The 26,429-nt window shown below is 37.9% G+C and overlaps 1 protein-coding gene across 1 annotated transcript in view; it reads right to left on the minus strand.

Moving 5' to 3' along the window:
* Positions 1–399: 399 nt before the first annotated feature.
* The window catches only part of LOC139712685 (uncharacterized), a 66,362-nt gene continuing 40,332 nt past the window's right edge, over positions 400–26,429 (minus strand). Inside the window, exon 2 of the mRNA XM_071624484.1 lies at positions 400–1,738. Within this exon, the coding sequence (XP_071480585.1) occupies positions 1,130–1,729 (600 nt within the window). The 5' untranslated portion in view covers positions 1,730–1,738 and the 3' untranslated portion in view covers positions 400–1,129. The remainder of the gene's footprint in view (positions 1,739–26,429) is intronic.

Raw genomic sequence — 26,429 nt, forward strand, 5'->3', positions numbered from 1 at the left:
CCAAAGACACATTGATTACCGGATTTTAACCAAACATATTTAAATGTTAGGCAAATGTAGAGGGCTGATGCTACTTTGTTCTCAAACACACATCAAAATAAACGTTTTGTCTCCTTATATAGACCTTGGTAAGCGTACAGCATAGTGATGTAATGAAACATGCTAGGCGAATAATTTCTGTTGTTCCTGTTGAACAAGGTGATCCTAGACACATTGTCTCTTGAAACTAATATCATTTTTCAAAATGATTATTAAAAAAAAAGCGTTGTTAAGTAGCGGGAACAGAATTATATCGATAGACAATAAAAGTGCAGTACTACATTTAAATCAAAGCAATGTGCTGGTGGAATTGAATTTAAATGAATACATTTGATGTTACCTCTACAGCAATTGAAAATAAACAAAAAACACGTATTTTGATGTTGTTTTGGACTATGTAAGATATAAGATGCCAAGATAAGATAACTATGTTCGCCTTACAGTCAATGTAACAATGACCGCAGATGACGCAAAGAAATGCAACGCATGCAACGCACGATTATTGTACAAAGAATATTATTCAATCTATTAAATGAAGCGAATTCTTGCATTCAATTTGGAATGGCGTTTTAAACTATATTAACAGCTGAAAAGTATGACTGAAAACGAAAGCTTAGCATCTAAATTGATCAAATTGACTAGAATGGCTTTATCTTCATGCGCACCCTCTTTTGTGACATATGGTAATTTTAATAGATAGTTGCCGTCTAAAGTATTCACATGCGTGTTAGCAGAAATTATTGTTTTTATTGTCATTTTGCTATGGCCAAAGGGACACGGGGCATATTACCTGTTTGAACATGTCTTGATCCCCAAGCAGCAGAGCTATGCAGTCCCAGCCAATAATGCAATACAGATATTGTATGCCAAACTTCTGCCCCTCGTTTTATGTGATTTTTGCTTAAGCTGTATTTTGACGATAATTCTACAATTGTACTTGTTGAAGAATTATTGTACAGAAATGTTTCACAAAGCTTACGACGAACTGCATCTACTTGTCAAAATCATTTACGTTTGTTTTTTTTTTACTTTTTTTCTTTTAAATTAAAGTACTTTTTCGTGTTGAAGATCAGAATGTTCATTTTTGAAATCATGCTACGAAGTCGTCATACTCCACAACTTCGCCTTGTCTCTTTCCGAAAAAGCCTCCCCAGCCGTAAGCGTTAGAGTGCCCTCTCTTGCCGAACCACATCCCCCAATTGTAATCATCCGGCCGCCTGTTGCGTTGAAGCTGCTGTTCTCCTTCGCCTTCGCCTTCCGGTTGACCCGCCTGGTCTCTTGTGCTGCGCTTACCGAAAAAGAACCCGTGGCCGTAATCGCTACCCCGTTTGTCATCCTCAATGCCAGCCATGGGTCTGTCGGGCGAGATCTCTAGGTCGCTATCGTTGGCGATATTAGTCAATTCCGCGGTCTTTTCCCATGGTCCAACGTCCGGTTTCTGCGGCCATATCGACAGGATCTCCGTATTTGGGGAGGCTGCATAGGGGACGTGACCTTTGGGACCTCTGAAGACTCCTCTTGAGCCTGTACCCCTTGACCGGTTAAGAATTTGGTCCTTGAGCATGCGCAGAAAGGCTGAGACCCCAAGGTGATCACGTGTCTGCTCTGTTGTCCGCGTAGGAAATGACGTCACGGGTGCAAGTAGCATGAAAATTAAAGTGAACAGGGCGATAAGGCATCGTGTTCCCATTGCGAAGCCCTGTAGAGATTCAAAACACAAATAAACAGAACAGAAACATGTAAAAAATTCGTGATAATTCATTAGAATTTTAATTAAAAAAAGGTTGACTTTTGGGATAGTTCAAAGAAAGAGGGAGAAAATGTGTCCTTAAGTTTATGTGACCGTTTATGCGCCATAAGGATCTGTCTTAGCTACAATTTGCATGACATCAGGGAAGTTATCAAAACTCTTAGAATAATTGATTTTTTCATAGATCCATTGTGAAATTCAGATGCAAATACAATTCCTTTACCCTCTAAAATGAGAGTTTCTTCATCCATGCTTTATATGCAAAGTTACACGGAATTTCCTAATCACACGAGTTGCTGATAATCATATCAATTCACCCTTCAGTGTTATGAATCTGTCGTTTAGATCTGCACTTAAGACGTTCATAACAGATTATACATTTGACCTGATATTTACCCAGGAGATATAATACTTGGACCAGTTGGAAAGGAAACTAAGAAATTGACCTTTCTGACGGTCTAAGCCAAGCAACATAACACAGTTTTTTACATTTAAAATACTGTCAACTTAACTAAACATTTATTACAGTTGATGGTTTCTGAGTGTCTTCAACTTAATACTTAGATCAGGATACCATGAACAAATAGGAGGCAGCAGTGTAAAATAGAAGCATGCTTTGACAAATATTATGATCGCCTCTTTTGCTTCATACAGAATAAGGTAACTTCAAATCCTGCAGACACAACGAATCGATAATGACCATAAATTGTCATGTTATCATCAAAATACCGCAGGGATATCTACTGAGCTTATTTTCTCTTTGAAGGCGCAATGACGATTCATAAATAAGTATAAGTATTATTATGACTGGTCAAACTTCTCAGAAATAACGTTCAGTTGCGGTATAAAGCTGAATTTACACACAATCATAAGTTGAGAAGTTGAGACCGTAAGGTATATGAATGTTTAATTTGCTGTTAAATTCAATTCATTATCGTGTGGTCACATCGTTTCCAAAACGTTAGACAGTACATTATAGCAGCAAATTCAACGTGCTAATCAGGTTGTAGCAGTAAATTGGTAGTTAGTGACCATAAGTGCTTCGGTTGTCTCCTGAGGGCGGGTGTCATTACATTAATATCCTCATTATTGGAGCCAACTCAAAACACGGGAGAGTAAAACCGAACATAGCACAGGCCTCTTGGCAAGAGAATTTTAGAATATTCTCAAATAGCACAAAGCCAAGTTGCCGCCGGAATCTGTTGACGCAAGAAATTCACATTTGATGAGCTTACAGGGCGCTCTGACTTTCATGAGATGAATAAATCTCAATTAGAGTTAAGAGATGCCCTTGATACATCAACGCATTGTCCCATTTCCCCGTGCACCCCACGTCTGACAAAGGAAAATGCCACTTCTCCCGGCTGGCCCCGTATCCTCTGTGGGGGTTAGTGTTATCTATCGTGGAAGGGCAAGTACCCTGCCCGACTAGTAGGCGCGCTAACATGACATTCAACATAGTTCTCTTTTACAAGACACAATAGGTGAAAGGCCACTGCAATCTATAATCATTTCAGGTTAGTATAGCTAGAAATAGAGGTTCTCAATCTTCAATGTCGTTCATCTACCCTCTTTAAGGATAGATTAGAAGGGGTGTCACTTTAAGTGAGTGTACAGGACTTTGATTTGAGCATCTCCAAAAATGATTCCATGAACGAACATTATCTCCTTTCGAACTCTTATTGATAGACCATAGACTGGTGATGTTTCTAAAACCTGCTTATATGTGACTATGAATTCGAAGTCTGACCACCGCTGTAGAATGGCAAGAAGAAAATATTTTCACAATAGATACAAGGTGACCTTTGTGTTGTTCTCGTATTTTTTTTAATTGTTTGGTATTTTAACCTGCATCATCTTAAAGATGAAATTCAACCTAATGGCTGATATCGTGATGACCCGATACAACAATGAATATCACGCCAATGATGGTCGGGGGGGGGGGGGGGGAGGGAACGGATGGTGGTACGGGGGGGGGGGGGACTGAACTGAGTGAGGATCACAAATTATTATTGCTTTCACTTATGCGTGTATGCGTAATATGAACTCATGGGCTTCTTTGCAGCAGATCAAAGTCATGTTTCCGCGCATGTTTGATACGCTTTGCGTGTGGTCACTATTATTAGACGTAAAAGAAAATTTTTGTCATTTGGTCCGTGTAGTCAATAAAATTTTGATTTGATTTGATCTAATTCATTTATCCTCTGTATGGCATCATTTATAATTCCTTTTTATTTTAACAACATGGACAAGTAGTTCCATTATTATCTGGATAATTATATAATATGATGTCAACTGCTGCATGAGGTTATGAAGCTAACATGTTTAAACAACAACAACAACAGCAACAACAACAACAACAACAACAACAACAACAACATCAACAAAATGGTGCAGACGTAGGGAGCGAAACTCACGCAGTTCATGAAACCATTCAAACTACACACTCATATTATCAGAAATATCCTACCCAAATGGACGATACATGCACGTTGTCTGCAACATCGTTTCTATCACATTTGTATGTCATATCAATTGGAATGACAGGTGATAAATCCAAGAACGAGCAACTCAGGGGGAAAGAAATTCCTATTTTCATATCCAGTTGTTTGCTGTGGCGTGTTTAAAAGAACATGCTTTGATTATAAGCTCGGTCCAAGACTGAAGTATCTGGCCTATCATTAACGAACATCGTCAGAGAAACGCCTTCTCCACCTCTCCCGCTCCCTTGACTCGTACGATAGTAGAAAGGTGATTGAGTGCATTTGGCAGGTTGAGTGACCTATCATCACTTAAATCCGAAATGACTCCAATTTAGTTCGGGTCGCCAGCAATGTATTTCTTTCGTTAAGGACGTACCCGTGATATAGATGATACGAAAAATAATGATAATAATAATAATAATAATAATAATAATAATAATAATAATAATAATAATAATAATAATAATAATGATAATAATAATAATAATAATAATAATATTAGTATAAGTTCAGTAACGACACGTGCTTGGGATTACAAAAAAAAATCTAAACTCAAATAATGAAAGGTGCAATAACTTGCCAAGAGTTGGAATGAAAAACGAAGGGGTGGAGGAAGTCTTATTTCTATAGGAACAAAAGAAATAATGTTTATTACTACAGCTCTTGAATACCAATTTCAAAATAAGGAAAGGAGGAACGGCGACAGAACTCAATGTAAGCTGTACATTTAATGCTACAGCTGGTAGTACCAAGATGGCATGGGCGAGCTCGCCTTTCACCTCCATGGTATATTGCCCCCAATACATGGGGACTTCCGTTTTCTCTCTCTCCCCCCCCCCCTTTCTTCATATCTTTTTCCTCTTTGCCTCTGCTAGGGTTTCACAATGATGGCATGTCGCACACTGGCTGGGGGTATTATCCAGCGCTTTCCACAGCTTTGCACTCCCGTAGACCCCGGTGGAAGCTTTGATTAAGATTCTTGCTGTTTCACGTCCGTTTGACCGATCACTCCCTTACTGCATCATTGACTGGTCGTTATATTTGCCCAGTATTCAACGGGGCAAAATTGTCAAATATCTGGATTTTTTTCCTCTTTTTTTTTCGCTTTCTTGTATTGGTGGTGCTTCCTTGGTTGGTGGTCTCTGTGACCACTCGACAATATTTGCCGGCATGTGGCGGGACAATCCATCTTTTTGGAGAGAGTGTTTCCGAGCAAACCGGCACAAGGGAGGAATGCGCAATTCGCTGCTTCATCGCCGATGCTGCATTGTACAAGACCCCACCCCCCCCCCCCAAAAAAGAAAGAAAGAAAGAAAGAAAGAAACCTAAACAAATTTATATGGAATCAGATTTACCAGCTGAGATATGGAACTTCAACTTGCGTTCGCCCTTGGAATTTGGGAATCATTTTTGTTATCATTTATCAAAGTAAAACATTTCAAGGCAATGTCGTTCAATATTTCCATACACAGACTAATTTCTGCTTGCTAAATAAAATGGGAATCAATCATCCATATGTATGTTAACATGGTTGATAGCAAAATGTATATTGAAGTACAGCGAAGATAACTCACCACCTCACTGAGATTGGCTATGATTGGTTAACAACGCGGAAGCGACGTCTGCGTCACAGGAAAGTATTCTCTTCAGGAATGTTCTGCCGCTATGCAAAGGTATTGTTTAACATTGAGAGCAGTGGTTTAAAGAAATGTTCCAGTTATCACATTTGATGCAAATGTGTAGGCAAGTTGTGTCACAAAACATCCTACCATATAAAAAATTCGCAATGAAACCTGGAATATAAGAAGATATCACTGTTTTTCTTAATAAATCATAGACGGTTAATTCTAAAATTTTTATCATAACTATTGCTCACATTTTGTATATTTAACAATACTAAATATTGATTTCATACCAGTTAACATTTTTACATTGGTTGTTTCTATCCCGAACTTACATTTTAGAACTATTTTGAAGCACGAAAGCTGGGCTTTGTTTCGTCTGCAAATGATAAATAATGCTTTTAAAGGTACAAATTATGAAAACATCTCTACTTTAACTCACTCTTTTTAACGAAGACAGAAAAAGAAATACCAGAGGACATCCAAATGCAGAACATTTGGATGAGAGTACTCGTCATAACTTCTGAAGCAAAAACTGAAACTGTACAAGGTTAAAGTTTGCTTAAACAGAAGTTAGCATGAAAAGATGAGATCAATTAGGGGAAACATGTGAGGGCATAATTATGGTAAAATCCTTGCCACAGCTCTCTCTCTCTCTCTCTGTCCGAAACGGTTCTTTACATCATTCGCCTATGTCATATTTCATTACAGTGGTATTGCGTCAGTTTTGTTTGATTTCATCTGATTTGATTTGATTTGATTTGATTTGATTTGATTTGATTTGATTTGATATGATATAATATTCTCTGTATGGCATTTCTTTACGAGCACATAAATTCTCAGCAGTTTCATTAACATAAGGGGTTAAGGAAAGAGAGAGAGAGAGAGAGAGAGAGAGAGAGAGAGAGAGAGGAAGGGAGGGAGAGCCATTACTAGTTTTTACGACACGATAAAACCTTTTGCCACTATGATAAAAAGGTTCACATGACACATCGAATGTAATAGCTTACTTTATAATTGATAAATACTGTCCATGATTCTGTTGATGTTGCGCTGCGAGAAAAGATTATCACGTCAGACGGTCTCTTGTTAATAACCGTGGGGTGTACTGCTTGACTGATCCTTTAAAATAAACCCGAGAAAGAACTGCATTGCAAAAGTCAAGTGGGATTTTCGTAAAATGTGACTGCCAGGGGCATTTTAGACTAAAGGTTGGGAATCAGACTTGTTCTTTTTTCTTTTCTTTTTTCTTTTGCATACTTCTAGTATGCTGAGCCCGAAAAATTCGGTTCCCATGCAAGCAAATTTCTCATGGCAAGACCGTCTTATTTGTATTTTATAAATGGTTGTCAAGTCATCACCATTTTGTAAAAATTCTTATAGGCTATTATACTTCTCGTCTCGGCTCGACTGAAAGTCTCGACTGAAATAAAAATTAACATTGATTTCATCCTGTAAAGTTGATATAATGAACACGTGGGACGAGAAAAGAAGTTAATTCGTATTATCATCATCCCACAATATTCATTAACATGCATATTATTGGCAAACTATGCAAATTGGGGGTTGTCATGCAATTTGCACAGTAGCATATTGCTTGTAATGTTTTCATTATTTCTGTAGTAATAGGGAACAAACTAGTAAGTGTGTTAATAATGAAACGAAGATCAGGTAAAATATCAGTTAATTAGGAATGACTAAAGAATAATATGCAAAGTTGTTGTGTATTGTGGGAGTGGGGTAACTTTGGGCACTTCCCACATGATTGGCTTTAAATGTGCATCCTCTTTACTTTAAAGATATTTTCATGAAACAAAAGCGTGTGTTTGCGTTGGTATAACGCATGTTTTGAAAGGGACGGTGAGGGTGAGAATTGGTAAGGGTGATTTTGGGCACCTCCAATGGATTCGAAATTGAATATGTATGCTTTCACTATATACATCATATATATACATATATAGATAAATAGATATTGCAGAGGAATTTCTTTTCTATCAATCTAATAAGACTTTATTAAAGCAAAGGTGTCTTTGCTATGCGACCGACACGACTTTCTAAAAGTATGTCTCCATGGAACCTACATGTAATTATGTATTCACCATTATGCTGGACATTCTGTATGTGACCAAGGGGAATTAACGACTTTGGGCACTTCCCAGAGGATTGCTTATCAATTCATACTTTTTCAGTACCTAAATATTGTAAAGCAATGTATACTCTATCAATTTGATTAATTTCATTGGAATAAAAGTGTCTTTGCTTTATGGCCGGAACGAAATTTTAAAGGGGTATCCCAATATGGAACATTTTGTATTCGCGTTAGAATATGCTGCATATTTTCTAGATTGACATGGGAGTGGGGTAACTTTTGGCACTTCCCAAAGAGTTGCCTTCAATTGTGCACCCTTTTCTAGTAGATAGAATAATATCTTCCCTATCGTTTCGATGACTTTCATGAAAAAGAAAGCATATTTGCTGCATGGCCAGTCAGACTTTATAAAGGCAAGTATAAGCTAATAGAACAATTGTATTATTTTGTGTTAGTATAATGCGTGTTTTGGAAGGACCTTTCCATGGGAAGGGGTCACTTTCGGCGTCTCAGAAGCGGGTTGCCTTTATGTGTTCACCCTTATGGCTATCTAGATATTGTAGAGCATTGTCTCCCCTGTCAATTTAAATTAAAGCTCATGAAAATAAAGATCTTCTGCTATAGGACTTGAACAACTTTTTAGAGTCATTTGTGTACCAATGGGACATATACATTCGCGTTATAAGATCTACATATTTTCTCTATTGCCGTGGGGATGGGTTAACTTTAGACACTCCCCCCCCCCCCCCGGTTTGTTTTTGAATGTGCACCCGTTTCACTCTATGGCTACTGTAGCTCAATGTCTCTTGTAACATTTCCATGAGATCTCATGAAAATAAAAATATGGCTGGGACGAGTTTTACAGCCATTTAGCTTTAAAACATTACTACCGGGAAGATGAGGAAAAAACACACCTGTAGGGAAAAAGCATCACCATGTTTGTCATAAAAACTTGAATCACACACAGTTCATTGCTCCGTAACTTATAACTGACCGGCAGCGCGCAGTAAATCGTGCCATTACGTTTTCAGCTAGTTATATGCTCCTTCACAGCCAAAAGCACTAATGCTACCTATTATGCATGTAACTTATGAAACTCCTCTTACAATTCAGAGATACACCGTTCTTACCCCCTGCGGTGCCCTGCCAGCCAATAAGATACTTTTGCAGGAAATCATATTTAACATTTTCCCCACAGTTCGCCTTAAGAAACTGTACCACATGACGTCAAAGGAATCCATAATCACACTGTCATGCACTCAGTGCTGTTAGATTGTAAAAACATGTGCGTGTGTTCCCCCGAAGGGCGTTAAAAAACTGACGTTTCGGAGATGTACCTACGCCATAATGCTGCTCATTTCATGATACGAAATTTCATGTTTTGAAATGATATGATTTACCGCAGCACATTTCTATCAATTTGAATACAATACAGATTGAATTTTGTCGATTGAATGAATAATCAAGCTTTAAAAATATCGTAAATTTTGAAATGAGATTCCAACGTGGATTTAACCTTTCGCGTGATCTTATTGTCATCATATAGATATAAAATACAAATCTACTTCTGAGGAATAATTTAAATGTAAAGCATTGTGGTCCCGTAAGAAAAAACAAACAAGAACAAAATATTAGCCAAAGACGGAAGAAGAATATATAGGGTGCGCAAGGTACAAAGAAAAAAAAAAAGAATGAGTGAATACTAATGAAAGTATATCAGGAGGCCCAGTGGGATGTGCAACTATAGTAAGACTGTCAGTTTTATGTTGGGTTTCACAGCACAATCACAGGTAATCATGTTTTCCGTGCAGTGTTTCCCTTGAACCGCTTGTTAAAATCAAAGGAACAATTCAGAAAATGTATACAATTTCACTTTCACGTAGTAGGGCCTACATAAGTAGATAATGTCACGTATAGACTTGTGGAATCTATTCTGGTCCTTGAGCAGATAATCCACTGCTCTTAAATCCTGAAACACAATACACTGAACAAGGATAGTTTTTGTGCTCTTCTACTTCGTTTTTTTTCCCTCTCATCTTCATTTTCCCTCCTCTTCTTTCTTTCTTTCTTTCTTTCTTTTTTAAAAATTTCTTTCTTTCTTTCTTTCTTTCTTCTTCTTCTTCTTCTTTGTCTTATTCTTCTTTTTTTTTTCTTCTTCTTCTTCTTCTGCACCTGGCCCAATTAGAGCTAGTTATTTTGCATCGCCCGTTTGACCGGCGACGATCAAAGGTGTTTGTGACGTCATTATCTCTCGTTGGCAAAGAAAGGCATGGCGGGCAAACTAACCGCGCATCGATACAGGACCGATCACGTGTCTTCGAGTTTGCTGCCTGCTGTATGAGATTCGGCTGAGTTGAGCCCATTGCACACTACAACGAATCGCGACTATACGACTGACAGACTTTGGATCTGAAATAAACAATCGTGTTTATTCTTAGGCTATTGTGATTTATTTCGGATCCAAAGTCTGTCGGTCGTATAGTCGTATAGTCGTGAGTATAATTTGTAAGTTCAAATCGGTTTAAGGTAGGATGTCTCCGCGCATCTGCGATTGTTACGAAATTTAAGACGAGTGGTAAATAACCGTTATTACTGACACGAAAATCTGTGCTGTCAATCTTATCTTATCAAAAATAATTTTGTATATTTTATATCATTTTCTTTTCTCGTGCTATGTTTGTACATGACCACTCTTTGTAAACAATGAAATAAACGAAACAAAATGAAACGAAACGAAAAAATAGAATGATACGAACCCCCTCAAATTTATGAATTCATTTGTCACTTTCCATTATCTCAAAGCTTAGATAGATGACATGAAGCAAATAACATTCATTTTCTCCGTATAATTCAATAAAGATAAATTAGAAATATTGTATTCGACATTTTGAAATATCCACTAAAGTAATATCAATACTACCGTATCGGAGTAGCTTATCTCATGTTTCTGTAAGACAGTTCATATTATAGACAGATGAATTGATAGAAATATTGTAAACCTTCTACAAAACCCATTACGACATGCACGCCAATATTTGATGAACTTGAAAAAGTGGCAAACAATCATATTTCTGCTCTAAGACTCTAGAACTGATGCTTACCGAGAGAGAGACAGTGCAAGAGAACATTAACAAATTGCAAATTCGCACTAGAGTAACGGACAGTCGCTCAAGAACTGTTTTATCTGCTTGTTAGCTCCCAGACGTGATGTGTAAGGGCACCTCAACTGCTAGTTGCTGATTTTCGACAAAAAGCTAAATATTAAGCATTATATACAAACACACATAGTGAGTAATAACACTTTCTCCGTAGTTCGTATCAAACTGCCGCCGTGCGGGCAAGTGCGTTCACATCACTTTGCAAACTTTGCGGGTGTGAACAGAAATCCGAGTCCTAAGGAACAGGTGCTACAATCGACCCAATTTCTGCAGACATATTTTTTTTTTCTTCTGTGTCTCTTTTAAGTATCTTATGCAGAGCGTTAGGGATTGAAGTACTTTGGTGTCCGTGGATTCTAAACCACGACACTAATGTGAAACAGGAACATTTTTTTTTTTTGCACCAATGCGCCTGTGCAACTTACTGTAAAATCTTGTCAAGGAGTTTATACTCAAATGATGTTCCATGATACTTAAAGCAGCGATTACTGCAACAGAGCAGTGTACAATTTAGTTGGAGTCAACGCAGAAGTATACCTAGTGTCGTTAGAGAATGAGAAATAGGAGGAGTAATAGTAGTAGGAGGAAGAACAATAATTTCCTGACTATTATACTTGTCACTACTCCTAGGCGGACCGCAGTGAGTCCGTATAATCTTCCCGTTTTGGAGGGTGTGTGTTAGGCAGAGTGGGGTGTGAACTGTACTCTTGGCTGCTTGGCGGGGAAGTGCAGGCGGGTCATTTCCCCGAGTGGGCGCATGTGCATGGAACCTTTCTTACATGTCATACCCGAGAAACAGGATTCTTTCGTTTTGATGCAAGAGGGCACTCCTGGACGTTTGGTTTGAATTTAAGGCTCTTGCGAACATGGCGAATGACTGGCAACCACTCGCGGTGTGAGCCACCTTGCCGCCATGTCATATGTGACCGTGCACCTCAAAACGAACAAAAAGTCGCACACATTGGTTTTGTGTGAGGACTGAATATAGGTGAAAAGGGTCAAACGAGCCGATGTCGACCTTTTCATATTTTCTGAAAGAGCAAGTCTTCTTCTACATTATGCTAAAATTTGGGATCATAAAACGGGCAGGAAAGTGTGCTTTTTAGCCATTTTTCTGTAACATTATTTGGCAGAATAGTGTGATTAAGTTTGTCTTTAGAGTCCTGTTTTCATTTCGTAAAAACCTTCTACACATTCTTCACTTTCAAGTCCTATAACTTTTGAAGGGATAATACTACTGCTTTGAAAGTTGGCATTAATTAAGGACAGAATGTGTTAATAAGGCATGATTAATTTCAATCTAATCTGATAATCCCTTCATTGTTGTTACTCTGGTGGTTTACATCCTGTTTTTGTCCCATTCATTGCACAGCCAGCACGGCTTCGCAAAAGATTAAGCGCTTGAATAGACACTGTACTTCAGAGCCTCTTTTCTCAGTTCACACTTTTCTAGAGTGTGTGCCTTCTTTCCAGTATTTAGATAGGTTAAGAGAGTCAAATTGGTTTGAGTTATACATCATTTTAAAGCTAAAAGTCTGCTCTTTCAAAATATGCTCTTAACTAAAATTGCATGTCTGGCGACTCTTTGTGTGTTTTGAGGTGCAGGGTCACATATTGAATGCGAACGACCAAAATACGAAAACAGCTGCCTTTTATGTAGACATTGTCCAGGGATGTCTGATTTTTTTTTTTTTTTTTTTTTTGGGGGGGGGGGGGGTTCTATCAGTCGAACACAGAGCAAACCCAGTATTGGACGTTTTGTCGAACCAACATAGACACAGACCATTCATGCCTAACGTGTGCTTATGACTGGGCAAATGTGTCTTGATGCCGAGGTGTTTGAGTGCAAGGGGCTGTACACAAATATTGGATGATGACGTGTGAACACGCAGATCTTGAATCCCGAATTCCTGTTCATCTTTACCTCTCTTCGTTAACGAAGCTCTAATAAAGTCATCAAACAATCGAGAGGACAGTGGATGATTTTTACCGCTCATGATCAACTAAGTGTTGATGTAGCATCGATGCTTGTTCAAATCTGCCGGTAATGATTGTACTTCCGAGTGCAGATTCTGCCGCAGTTGTTGCATGTCACTTCGGAGGTCTTGAGGTGAAGAATTACGAGGAGTTGGGCGTGATAGACATTTTGTCATTGAGCGACAGAGAGAGAGAGAAGGGGGGGGGGGGGGGTGGGAGTGAGAGAATAGGTATCAATGAAGTGCATTTTAAGCCTTTATGTTTGGTGGACGAAACTCAGCAAGCAAATAGAACGATAAAGATATCAAACACGCCGAAGCGAAGTGTTATGCATCCGGACTACTAAAAGCGTTCTCGATAGCAGATCGATGAGGACGTACAGTGCATATGATTTGCTAAAATGTATATATAACATCTTTGCGTTATCTTTTGCATGCTTACGAGAAACTGAAATGGTCTTGGCTTACTCTTCACACTCATACACATACACGCACACATTTTTGGGAGCAGTGTTGTCGAAATGAGGAGTCATAGCACTGCCCCGTGGTCGAACGATCAATTTTTTATCTTACTTCGTCAGACGTCAGTTTACAATGAATAGTTGGAAATTAACATATCTATTACGTGTGTCTATGTTAGTGATGGACGTCAAATATAATTTTTATTCCGGCTTCTTTATGTCCCTAGGTGTTGAACGACCAATGAGACAGATCGTAGAGCAACTTTGTCCATGAGCAAAAAATAAGCTCATTTGTGAAAGAGGCTTTTTAATTTCTTGATACTAACATAAGCATCTGCAATGTGATGGTTATTTATGTATAATCACTGTACATTGTCGTAAATGGTGCTTGCCAGCACATCCACCTGACAGTAACCCCCCTAAAAACAACAACAGCAGCAACAAACTTTCATTATAGGCTAATAGTAACAAAAACATGTTTGAAGAAATTCATTAAGTATAAACCATTCTGGCCACGTAGTCAAACCAAGTTCAGTCTCTATGTCAACATGAATTCCATAAAATTGATATGTTGAGCACGCTTATGCATTTTGTCGCTTTAAAAAAGAGTAAAGCATCTGACCAACTGAGAAAAAAGAAAGAAGGGTAAATTTGGGAAATGTACGTATGAACTTATTACGAACAGGCTTATTACTACCTCGTCTTGCCTAGCCAATTCAATGGTTGACGAGATGGTTAGAATGATGTATGAAAAGAATGTCCGAGGTCGCTGTTCGGACAATGATTTCTTCTTGTCTTCGCAAGATACCCAATTTGCTCTTGATGTCTTCCTTCTTATATCCCCTCTCTCACTGTCGTTCTCTATCTCTTTCTCTCTTATTCTCTCTCTTCTTCTATTTATCTCTTTTTTCTTTTTTTTTCTACTCACGTGCGCCACACCTCGAGGTAGTTCCCCTAATTCGCTGTTCCGGGTCAATTGCGAATTTTGCCTTCGATCACGTTTGGCGTCGAACTATACAGCACGTCTGAAAAGACGTGTACATACTATTTCAAATTCAATGTCAAACAAGATTCCTACTCTGCAGAGATGATCTGAGATGGTTTTCGGCCAGTTTTCTGAACTTTTCATCTTCGCTTATATCTCACTGCTAAGCTACTTCGATTCAAACTGGTGGACTTACTGCCTATATATACAATACGCATGGCTCTCTTTAGAATCAGGGTCAATTTGGTGACATCAGGACATTATATCTCAATGACTTGCCTGGTGCAAGTTGATACAGGGATAGAAATGAACGAAGTTCAGTATTGGCAACACGAATTTTCGTTCTTGTTTTACTTAATACATTGTTCTTTGTATTTGATATATTGACGAGTGGTGGCACAGTAATAAAACCTGACGACACACATGATCATGTTCTGAGTAAAGTCTTTTTTTTTGGGGGGGGGGGAATATGTCATAAATGGACAGTTTATCGAAACGTGTAATGATGTGTTTCTCTGTTGTTATTGTTGGGGTTTTTTTGCATCGTAAGAGAATCATTTCAAAAAGGTTACAAAGATTACATAATCCTTGAAGATTTGTTCGAAGAAGACAATACAATAGTTGGCCAAAAAGAATTCCTCATTGGTATACGGATTATGATGAAAATTCGTAACATCTCACATTTTACGAGAATTGCTTTAATTAAAAAGGGTCCTTTTATTCTATACCCAAAACTTGTGATTTTATGATAAGAATTCTCAGAAGAGTGTAGCAGTTTGTCTATGTAGTCATCAACGCGTTCATCAAGTGATTAGATATCAGTAATGTTGTTCAAGGGTTCTGCTGGTTATATTATGTGAACTAAAAGGTTACATTCAATTAATGAGTTGAATTGACACAATCGTCAAAGCTTGTGGAAACGAAATTTATAGAATATATTGAAATACCTCTTCTACATTACACAATTTTGAACACACACACACACACACACACACACACACGCACACACACACTCACACACACTCACACACACACACACACGCGCACACACACACACACACACACACACACACACAAATGCCGATAGAGAGAGAGACAAAACTCGTATCTAACCTGCTAAGGGTGGGATTTCACGGAGCACGCGAACGATTTGCGAAGGACGCGAATGACAAAATCCAACATTCGGAAAAGTTTTTCTCCGAATGTTTTCCGACAATGAAGCCGAAAACTATTCTTGCGAAATATGTGCGAAGTTTCCACGACGTATGTGCGAATGTCGTGTGCATCATTGCTAAAGTACAGCATGTTACGTACACGAAGAACACGCGACGGAAATGCGAACAACGAAAATTTTTCATTAATCATGGGAGAAAATGTACCCAAGGAGAGGTGGAAGCTGTCTTGAGTTGAATTTTTTTCTTTACTCTATTTCTCCTTTCTTTTCCTCTCATTTGTCTATGGTGTGCCTACATATATATTTTTCCCCTAGGACCTATCTCCGCTAGTAAAGCATTTGATTTCTTTTTTGCAGTTCCTCCAACACATAATCTCTATAGTTCAAACGAAATTTTACCTACTTGAGAATAATTTTAGGTGTATTCTGCGATTTGTTTTTGTATATTATATCAAACATTTCTTTCTCTTTGCTAGTTTTTAATTTCTTTTGTTACTATAGTTGTTAATAATTGTTTGATGTTTAGATGTATGGTAAGACTTTTATAAGTAGAAAACGTATAGGTCATACATCCCCCAAACGTGCGGTAAACGTTCGCGAGAATGTCTCAAAAGGTACGCGAACAGTTTGCGATTACGTCGTAAAATGATCGGAAAAACTTCGCAGATATCGCGTAACATACGCGAGACATTCTCCGAAGTTTCGGAGTCTGTTTGAGGTTTCACGAACATTTTGCGAACATCGCGCGTGTCTTGCGAAGGTCTTGCGCATATGACGAAGCTTTAAAGACACTTTCGAGAACAATTCACGAGCAAATCCCGACTAAGTGTGCGGAAAAGGTTCGCAAGAAATTTCAAACTTTTTTGAAATTCTCGCCGAAGTAAAAACGACATTCGCGAACAATTGACGACGCTTCCGAACCCTCACGTTTGTTTGGCGATCTTTTGCAGACTAAAATGCGAATGCTGGATTTTGCCATTCGCGTCATTCGCAAATCGTTCGCGTGCTCCGTGAAATCCCACCCTAACTCTGTAGCCGTATCTAGCCTGCACTGCAGGTTGCTAGCTCGATATAAGATTGCAAATTTATATCAAATGTGAGTGAATAACAGTGTATTCTTACGTTAACATGAACACAACTGTTTTCCATAACATCGACATATGCCTCCTACAATTCAATAAGGTATCTAAAGCTAATGTTGAAGGAAAATTGTAGCAACTGGACACCTGGAAAATGACCTGAGACGACTTTTGATGAATGTACAGATATAATAGCGTGTTTCTGACGTCACTTGCACAGAATGTCAAAATACTCTCTTGTTTTTTTTTTTAATCTTTGATTATGTTTCAATGCTTCTCATAGGCACTTTTTCTGTCAAAAAAAACCCCCACCCCAACAACACTTCTTACGCATCATCCTGGACAGAGGAAGTCCATGCCGTCACCAGGCTTTGCAAGACAAAAAAATATCCTTGTCTTCTTACACATCAACCACAGAAAATTTCTAAGCAATCGTCTTGCAGGTCATGTGACATTAAGATTTCTGCCTGGATGGCGTCACAGTATACTTTGCTGACATTCAAACATCCTGTAACATATCTTCATTTCCATTCTCCTGTCCTAACATGTATTTGGTGTCATTCAAGACAGTCGCTCTTTCTCCAGGAGTGAAATTACCTTTAATAGTCATCACTTCCGGTAGGGCAGTAATACGGTCTACCTGATGGTTGTTCACTTATCTTAATGACATGATACGAGAGCAAAATATGCACTGTGGTCGTCTCATGAAATACTCATGGAGACCAGCTATCAAACAATTCTTTCTCAAAGGGAAAATTTAGTCCACAAATAAGTTAGTCTGATAAAAAGGAGCAAAAGTTCAATGGTAAAAATTTGACTGAAATCGGATGAAAAATAAGCCAGTTTCGAAATTTTGAAGTTTTTCTAATTTCTGCAAAACAGTTCTTGTACAGGTGATATGAAAATGCAAATGAGTGAGCTGACCGTGTCATGCCCTCACAATTTTCCATTCAACGCATACAAAATATGACGAAAATTCAATGTTTTTGTCATTGAAGACTAAAACATGATGTTATTCTTGGTTGAATAACTTCAGAATAGTGATCAGTTAGATATATCAGGATTTGAGCCTTGGGCATAATTGCGTTTGAATAAAAAACGGGAAATTTTAAAACTGTATGTACAAAATATATGGCAAGTTGTGAGGGGATGACATACTCACTTTGTCATTTGCATATTCATATTGACCGTTCAAGAACTGTTTCCTCTAAAATTAGCGAAACTTCAAAATGTCATAACTTCGTTATTTTCCATCCGATTTTGATCAAAGTTCTACCGTTGAACCAGTAATATTTTACTCTTATCGGACTAACTTATATTTGGATTTCCCCTTTAAACAAATATTTTAGACCAATATCATTTGTGTCTAAAGCAACATGGATGAAAGACAAAATTTGCTTCAACATATAGATACGATTTATCCTGACACCTTTTGAGAGTCGACACAGGGGCTTATCTCTTGAGGGGCTTATTGCATTTGATATCAAGCATTGAGATTGTCACGTGATCAGTGGTCATATGACGTAATAGATTCATTGACATCTTGGCGATGTTTACGGACGCGCTAAAATGTGCTAAGGTCGCGGGCCACCGTCTGATTGGGCCGGCTGATCGGACCATCGAAGCGAGTTTGTATCGACTGAATCAACACGAAAATGGGCCATGAAATCTAGATGCGTGCGAGGCTTTAAAGAACTCCAAATACAGAATCAAGAGAGTGGGGAAGAAGAAGACAGAGTGTGCGTGTGTGTGTGTGCGTTTGTGTGTGTGTGTGTGTGTGGTGCGTTTGCAAGAATCTATGTGGATAATTACGATATAGGTCTCCCACCACCTTTTGTTTATCATTTCTCATTTGATGAGGTAGATTTACACGTCATCTCGTCCTGAAACCGCAAGCCTGGGCATTTAATGAACTGACGAACAGGTCCTGATGATTATACTTCATTTACAATGTTTTCCTATTTGAAAAGCAAAGCTTGGATTTTTTAACATATTGAGAGGCAAAGGTATTTTTCTTCATCGTAATATATATTCCTTTAACGTTGGATTCATACCTTATAATGAATTGTGTTTTGCGGTGAGTAGTGAAGATCCAACATTTTATTAACACCAATCAAACTTGAACACTCAGCAAATGCCCATTCGGCTACCGCATAGACTAGTTTTAACGTAAAGCGTATTGTTTTTCTTTACGATCGATATTACTTGGGTATACGGCTACAGCTTCATATCCAACCACCTAACAGTAAAGAGTTTTATGCATTTGAAATACAAATAAAGCCTATTTTGTTTGGCATTTTCAAATAGAAACTAAACAAGTCGAGACAAACAGAGAAAATAGGAACATTAAAAAGGCGGTTCATGACATTTGCTTCTGCGACAATAATTTGCTCCCATGAAATATCTGTGAGCTAAGCCAAACATAAAAGATACCCACAAAACTAACCCTAACCTTAATTCTAATCCTCACATCAAACTTAACCTAAAACCCTGCTACAACCCTAACCCTCACCCTAAGTCCTTAAAGAAAATAAAAGCAACTGTTGCATGAGCAAATGTCATGTTACCTATTTAAAGGCAAGGTTGATTCCACCTATTAGAAATTGGACATGCTAAGAGGGTAAATGAAAGTTCTTCATACAGATTCAGGACAAATCCTCTCTCTCTCTCTCTCTCTCCTTCCATCTATCTATCTATCTATCGTCGCCAGACATGAATTTTTAGTTAAGACCATATTCTGAAAGAGCAGACTTTAAGCTTTAAAATGATGTATAACTCAAATCAAATGGACTCTCCTAACCTATCTAAATATTGGAAAGAAAGCACAAACTCAGGAAAAGTGTGAACTGAGAAAAGAGGCTCTGAAGTACAGTGTCTATTCAAGCGCTTAATCTTTATCAAACCGTGCTGGCTGTGCGATGAATGGGACAAAAAACAGGAAGTAATCTACCAGAGTGACAACAATGAAGGGATTATCAGATTAAACTGAAATTTAGCATGCCTCATTAACACATTCTGTCCATAAATAATGCTAACTTTGAAAGCAGTAGCACTATCCTTTCAAAAGTTATTAGAGTTGAAAGTGAAGACTGTGAACGGGGTTTATCAGAAATGAAAAAGGGATTCTAAAGAAACACCTAATCACACTATTCTACCAAAAATGCTCGAGATAAACTGCTAAAAAAACACACTTTCCAGCCCATATCTATCTATCTATCTACCTATCTATCTACCTAACTATTTAGCTCCTATAGCTATCTATCTATCTATCTATCTCTCTAACTATTTAGCTCCTATAGCTATCTATCTATCTATCTATCTCTCTATCTATCTATCCATCTGTCTATCTCTCCTTGTACCTTTCCCTGTCTGTCTGTCTGTCTGTCTGTCTGTCTGTCTTTTCTTAAACTGGTATATCTTCGGTCCGGTATCGTCCGGTGATAACCTTTGCTCTTTGGGAGCGTCGGAGCAACACCAAAAGGCGATCACATCCACAATATTGTCCAATTCCAATCGCCCTTATTTCCCTTCCTCTTTCCTTCATATCAGAAGCCGCTAACTTCAGGGTGCATGATGACAACACCTCGTCTTCTCTTAAAATTGATTCCAATTCTAGCCGCTTTATCCAGGGGCATATTAATCAGATCTTCTGCGGCAAGTGAGAAAAATGCCACAATATCAACGTCTTCTTATTAACGAAAAAATGGCAAAAAACTATGTCTTAGTTTTTCAGTTTTTTTGTTTCGTTTTTCTTTTGTCTGTTTATTTTGCTTTGCTTTATGACCTATGTAATGTTCTTTTGTGCGCATTATATAATCTAAAATGAGGGTCCTTTATTTTGTTCTATTATTCAGTGTAACTACACACTGTTGGAAGTTGGCAATCAATGACTTGGGGTTCTAGCTTCGTGAATCCTTGTATATCGCAACGTATCATACCATACGAATTAGAACAGAACCTCTCATCACAACGTCATAATAATGTTACCATGCATAAAAACGCTCACCCATGAAGTTTGTGACCGGAATGGTAGGCACTTAAAGGTATTACTGCATGGTGTACAAATACCTTCAGCTCATTGAAATATGAATTGAAGCCTTTACACGCATAGAATCTCCATCGTAATGTAATTGACCTTGAATTAGTGCAATGGATGAAAGTGCAAACTCAGCCCTGGTCCACATCTGCACAACTTCATGAAACGAATGCAGAGAAGGCAATAGTGCGCGTAACGACGTGGAAGTTGAGATGGGGTGTTATCGTCTGTTATAGGATAAAAAGATAATTACTCTGACCCAGGAACGCTTTTCCATCTTATTATGATATCTTTTGGTATTACCGACGATTCAGCTTCTCCCCCGTCATTTCCATTTGTAACCTGTTTGTTTACAGGGCCATGTTCGTGCCATTTTTTTTTCTTTTGTGTGTGTGTGTGTGGCAAGAGAGCTGGATATGTTGGAGTCATTTTATTTTAGTAACTGACAAAAAGACAATGGATCGTTATCTGTACATTGCATCAGTGAACCAATTTAACATTGACTGCATGGAATTGTTTTGGTTTGTGAAGTTTTTTTTTTCCCTCAAAACATTTGCCTGTAAAAAAAAAGAACTAATCGACAAATTCACATTGTCTACTTAATCAGCTTGGGAACTACTATTGAAAGCTTCATTATGATGTCCGCATTAATGGTGTGTGCTAGTTCGTTTGTGTGCATTTGTGAAACATGAAGTATTGAAATATAAGGTTAAATGAAGGTTAAATGATATTTTCAAAATTCAAATTCTTTCTCTCAAAAATAAATCTGCATGTATCTCTCTATGTTTCTCCCTCCCTCTCTTTGTCTATTTACTAGTATCCATATGGTATATATATGATATGTAAATATCCTTTCTTACGGGAACCTTGTATTTCAGGTTCCCAAAGTGTCGATAAGAGGGTCAACATTTGTGAATATGTGTTTATCTGTGTTATGCTTACAAGAAAATGACTTCGGTCGAAAGATCTGTTTCTTCTATAATATGTATCAAAACTGCATTATTTGTTTTTGTTTGATTTACCTTTTTCCAACCAAGGTATAGTGCGCTTGTTTTGCTAACCCGTATAAAGACGTACCTAGCAATCAAGGTTGATTTCGCTAGATTTTCGCTGACCCCATTGCGCCCATATAGTGTATAACAGAAGAGTTTTACGAGCCCATCGGTGCGCGCTCTATTCATACCTCACGTCCGATCGATATTTTGCTTTGTTCGATGGCACATGCAGTTGACGGTGGAAAGAAGAAACGTGTACTGCTTGACTGCCTTTTTATAGGCGCATTACCAACCTGTCCATTCTTTGTCGATGGAAAAAAAAAGATTCTCGTTTGGGGGCATTGAAGGCTCTCGGAAAATTGCGGGAGAAACGGAATATACGAAAAAGAAATAGTGTGAATATCACGAGGAACTGCTTTTCATGACCCAAGAAACAGGTTGCTCACTGGTGCTTTGTTTGGATGATACCTGCAGCACCCTTGAGCTTAAAGATATGAATTTGTCCAAAAACCAACAGACGAAGCACTGTAGACTCCCACTTCCTAAATCAACGCTCAGTCGTTTACTTTTTAGCTGCCATAGTACCTGGTGCTGTGACTAGAAATGAACTGATAATGTTCATCATTCACATATTTCTTTGTATCTCTCTCTCTTTCTGCATATATCTATTATATATATATATATATATATATATATATATATATATATATATATATATAATATTCTTTCAACGTTTAATACGCGCATACACATGATATGTTTATACATTTATATAGAATAATGAATGACACTTATATGGTGTGAGGGTAAGTATGTGCATGATATAATCTTATAAAACTATGACGATAAAGTACGGATTTGCAAGGTAACAACAATAATTGCAGTGTGTAGAAATCAAGTCTTCTCATAAACAGTTCATTCTAACCATAGAATATCTGTAGGTTTATTTGACTTCCATACAGTATTATCGTGAAAAAGAACCTTCCTATCGTACGTGCATTATCATTCACACATTCGACAAGTGATCTACCGAAGATGTGAATATACTTTGGTATACAATTTGGTACAGATATTTTTCTTCTCTCTTTTTGGGGATGGTGTTTTGAGGTCCTACATTGCCCTCATCCTTTACCACCCCCACCCAACAAACCCAAATTAACAAACAAACAAAACAAAACAAAAATAGAGAAAGACATATCAATGCACAAGCATTGTAAACAACCTCTACTTCATTAGAGTTTCTTAAATTGGTGTAGTTTCCATAGTACACATATTTATCCAACAATAACAACAACAACAACAACAAAGAATGTCTTAATGTATATAGGCCTATATGTGCTTATATTGGTGTGCATATCCTGTAAACTGGTTCAATTGTGCTTTTGAATCGTGGTACTCATTTTCTTTGCTTCTTAAGAAGTCATGGTGAGAAAGGAGCCCTTTTCGTCAGAACAGAAGTTAACGATTAAGGTACACATTATAATCCTAGTCTGCTAGGAATAGATACAGGACTTACATCCTTACATGTTGTAGTTCTTGGGTTAAGGGATTAATAATTGGCTGTTTTTAGCAGCAAATTGTCGGTCCAGACGATTCCTCCAACGCTGTATGGGGGCATTGTTTTCACGCATTGACGTACTTGCGTGTAAAATATTCGGATTTGAATTGCCGTTATTCCATCTCGACAGCAATGCAAGAACTTTAGGAGGAAATTTAGGCAAATATGAAAAAAGTTCCTGATGGCTATTTGCTTATCGCGCTATATCAGTCAGCGCAATACCAATATTGTTGTTCGTGTTTTTTTTTTCTATTATAGGATATCTTCAGATTACGATAGAGTCATCAAGGTATTGCACTCGACATCACCATAGTCCATGAAGGTCCCACAAAGATTAAAAATTCATAACGGAAAAGAGACGTCCTCCAGGCTCATGTCCGGCGAAATGATCCGTGAGACATTCCAAACCACATATATAATTTATCCACAGCGGGGGTGTTTAATCATGTTTCTTGTCTTTCTAAAAATGTTACACACTAACAATGACAAACACAATACTCCCGAATGAAAGAAAAAGCTACATTAAAAAATCCGAACTTTCATACTATATCCTTGCACATCACTTTTGAGAAATATTCCTAATTTCCCTCGAGCTAAAGCCACCTTGTTTATTCTGTGTAATCCAAGATAAAGGATAAGGATTATTGCTAATCCGTAGGCCCATTGGGACGGGTTGTCGTTAGCGCAGAATCTTTAGGATGACCCAAAGAACAACGAGTGATAAACAGAAAAACCCCCAAAAGGCTCCAAGTAGGAGGTGGCAAATATCTAACCGTCGTGTTTCTTTGGACAGACGGATAAGAGAATCATATAGATTAGCTTCCGATAGGTCTTAATACAATTAGTGATATTACATGGTGTTCCTGCCGTCCATTCCCTCGCCATTTCAATTACCCTTTTCCTGGGCTGTATTGTGGCAGAAACAACAGCGTAGGCTTTTTGCACGATTGGCCTTCACAGACATAACTTTCTTATATTTTCATCACACCGAAGAGGAGCAACTTGCTTTACTTTGCTTAATTTCTCAGTCGACTACATATCCAATAATGAAAAATTACCTGAAATACGAATGATTTGCAAAAAAAAAAGAATAAAACCCTCTAGTCTAGATTTTATGCCTGATGATGGTCTCGATGAGAAAAAAAAATGCTAGCGAGATATATTCTCCCGACTATTTTTTTTCTTTTTGCTGAATTTAGAAATGCATAGTCAATACTAAACTTTACGATTTACGATTTTTTTTTTTTGTGATCGGAAGTTGGTACTCTTGCTATCCACACTATTTGACCCTTATACAGAATAGAATCAGAAGACTTCCCTTTATGTTAATTTCAAGTTTACTCCCATCGAAAAAAGCCTTTACCCAAATTTGTAACGTGACTTTACCACTGATCTGGAATGTATTCCTGGGGGCCGGCACTTGATGACCAATGCCACCATACCGATTTTCATTAAATTTTACTTCTTTCCTGTGAATATATTTTGAATGGTCTTTAGGATGCTATTGAGTAATTCACTTCAGTAGAAAAGGGTGAATAAGGATTGAGATTAAGCTCGTTGGTATGAATTCGAGACAACAGGAGTGGCAGATGAGCGGTGAAGTCTACAAGATGAAAATTGGTCTTCCTTGACCTGATGCGGCTCCTCCTGTTTTTGCTCTGCACCGCTGATTATTAAAAGAGAAGCGTGAACAAAGTCCAGTCATAGAGATAGAGTAAACCTCTCGATTTAGTTACTATGTCACCTGCAACAGTAATTTCAACTGTGACGGTCAAATGACATGGCGTTGTTTCTTTGTCTTTACTGTTTCCAATTCGATGTCGATAGTTCAGTAATTTTCAATTCGGATCCTCGTGTTTTCCGTGGAGGGAGATGTCGATTTAAAATAGACATTTCAATTGCTTCCTGGCTCGTCTGCACACTGTATTATTTATCTAACTTACTTTTGATGTCCATTTTCGTTTCAGCGTCACATGCTAACAACAATACAGTTTACATGCTTGCCTATTTGGACAGTTCAAACAAGATTTTTTTTTTCTGGACTGGAGTTTGACCGTTGAGTAGATGTGTATAGTTTTGTAGGAAAAGTCCCGCATTCAGGGAGCAGAAACCAATCTTGGCATTGCACGACAAAAAACCTTTAGCCCTCTCCGTATAGGCCTATTTATGAAAGAAAAGACTGTACTTGAGAGATGGAATAGAACTTCTCTATCTTTTTGATATTACATAATTTACATGTGATAAACTCTAGCGGTAGGGCATGAATAGCTAAGCTCGTGATCAAGGTAATAATATATGTGGTTTTTTTCCAACTATTTTTTTTTCAGTAGATCAGGCTGCACAGAGGTGCCTTCTAGATAATCACACACACCAACAGACATACACACACAAACACACACTCACATATGTAAGTCTGTTATTACAAGTATTGCTCCCCTTTTCTTGCTTTAATACATGATTTTTTTTTAATGTAACTACTTTCAAGATCAGGATGTAAACGGGACCGAACAAAATAAATAAACAATTAAACTACCTGCGATTTCAGGGCAAATACCCCCGAAAAAAGATAAACAAATAAACGGAAGAAAGGAGTGTTCTGATTGGCAAAGCGGTACAAAATAACTACCAATAAATAAAAGTTAGAGAGGATACTTGGTTTCCGTAGTCATTGTTACATACGAGCTGAGAGCTTATTTGGTCTCTATGCACCAAGTGGGATTTAATTGTTGAAACAACTACAGAATGAGCTTTAGAATCATCTCAAACATTTTTCTCTTTTCAGCTTTCATTTCTGTTGTAGCAACGAAAAAAACATGTTTAGGTCACAAGGAATCAACATTCAGAAAAATGAACTTATGTGAAGCAAAACGATATTTTTATTCAATTATTTACTCGTCTGTGCCTTCGAATGTTTCTACAGCAGATATATCAATGTATATGGCGCTATACAAATGCTGTGAATCATCATCATCATCATCATCATCATCATCATCATCATCGATGAAAAAGAAGCAGCAACAACAT

The sequence above is a fragment of the Diadema antillarum genome, unplaced genomic scaffold, assembly GCF_040938485.1.
Source record: "Diadema antillarum isolate AM-2024a unplaced genomic scaffold, OU_Dant_1.0 seq00001842_RagTag, whole genome shotgun sequence".
NCBI classification, from domain to species: domain Eukaryota; kingdom Metazoa; phylum Echinodermata; class Echinoidea; order Diadematoida; family Diadematidae; genus Diadema; species Diadema antillarum.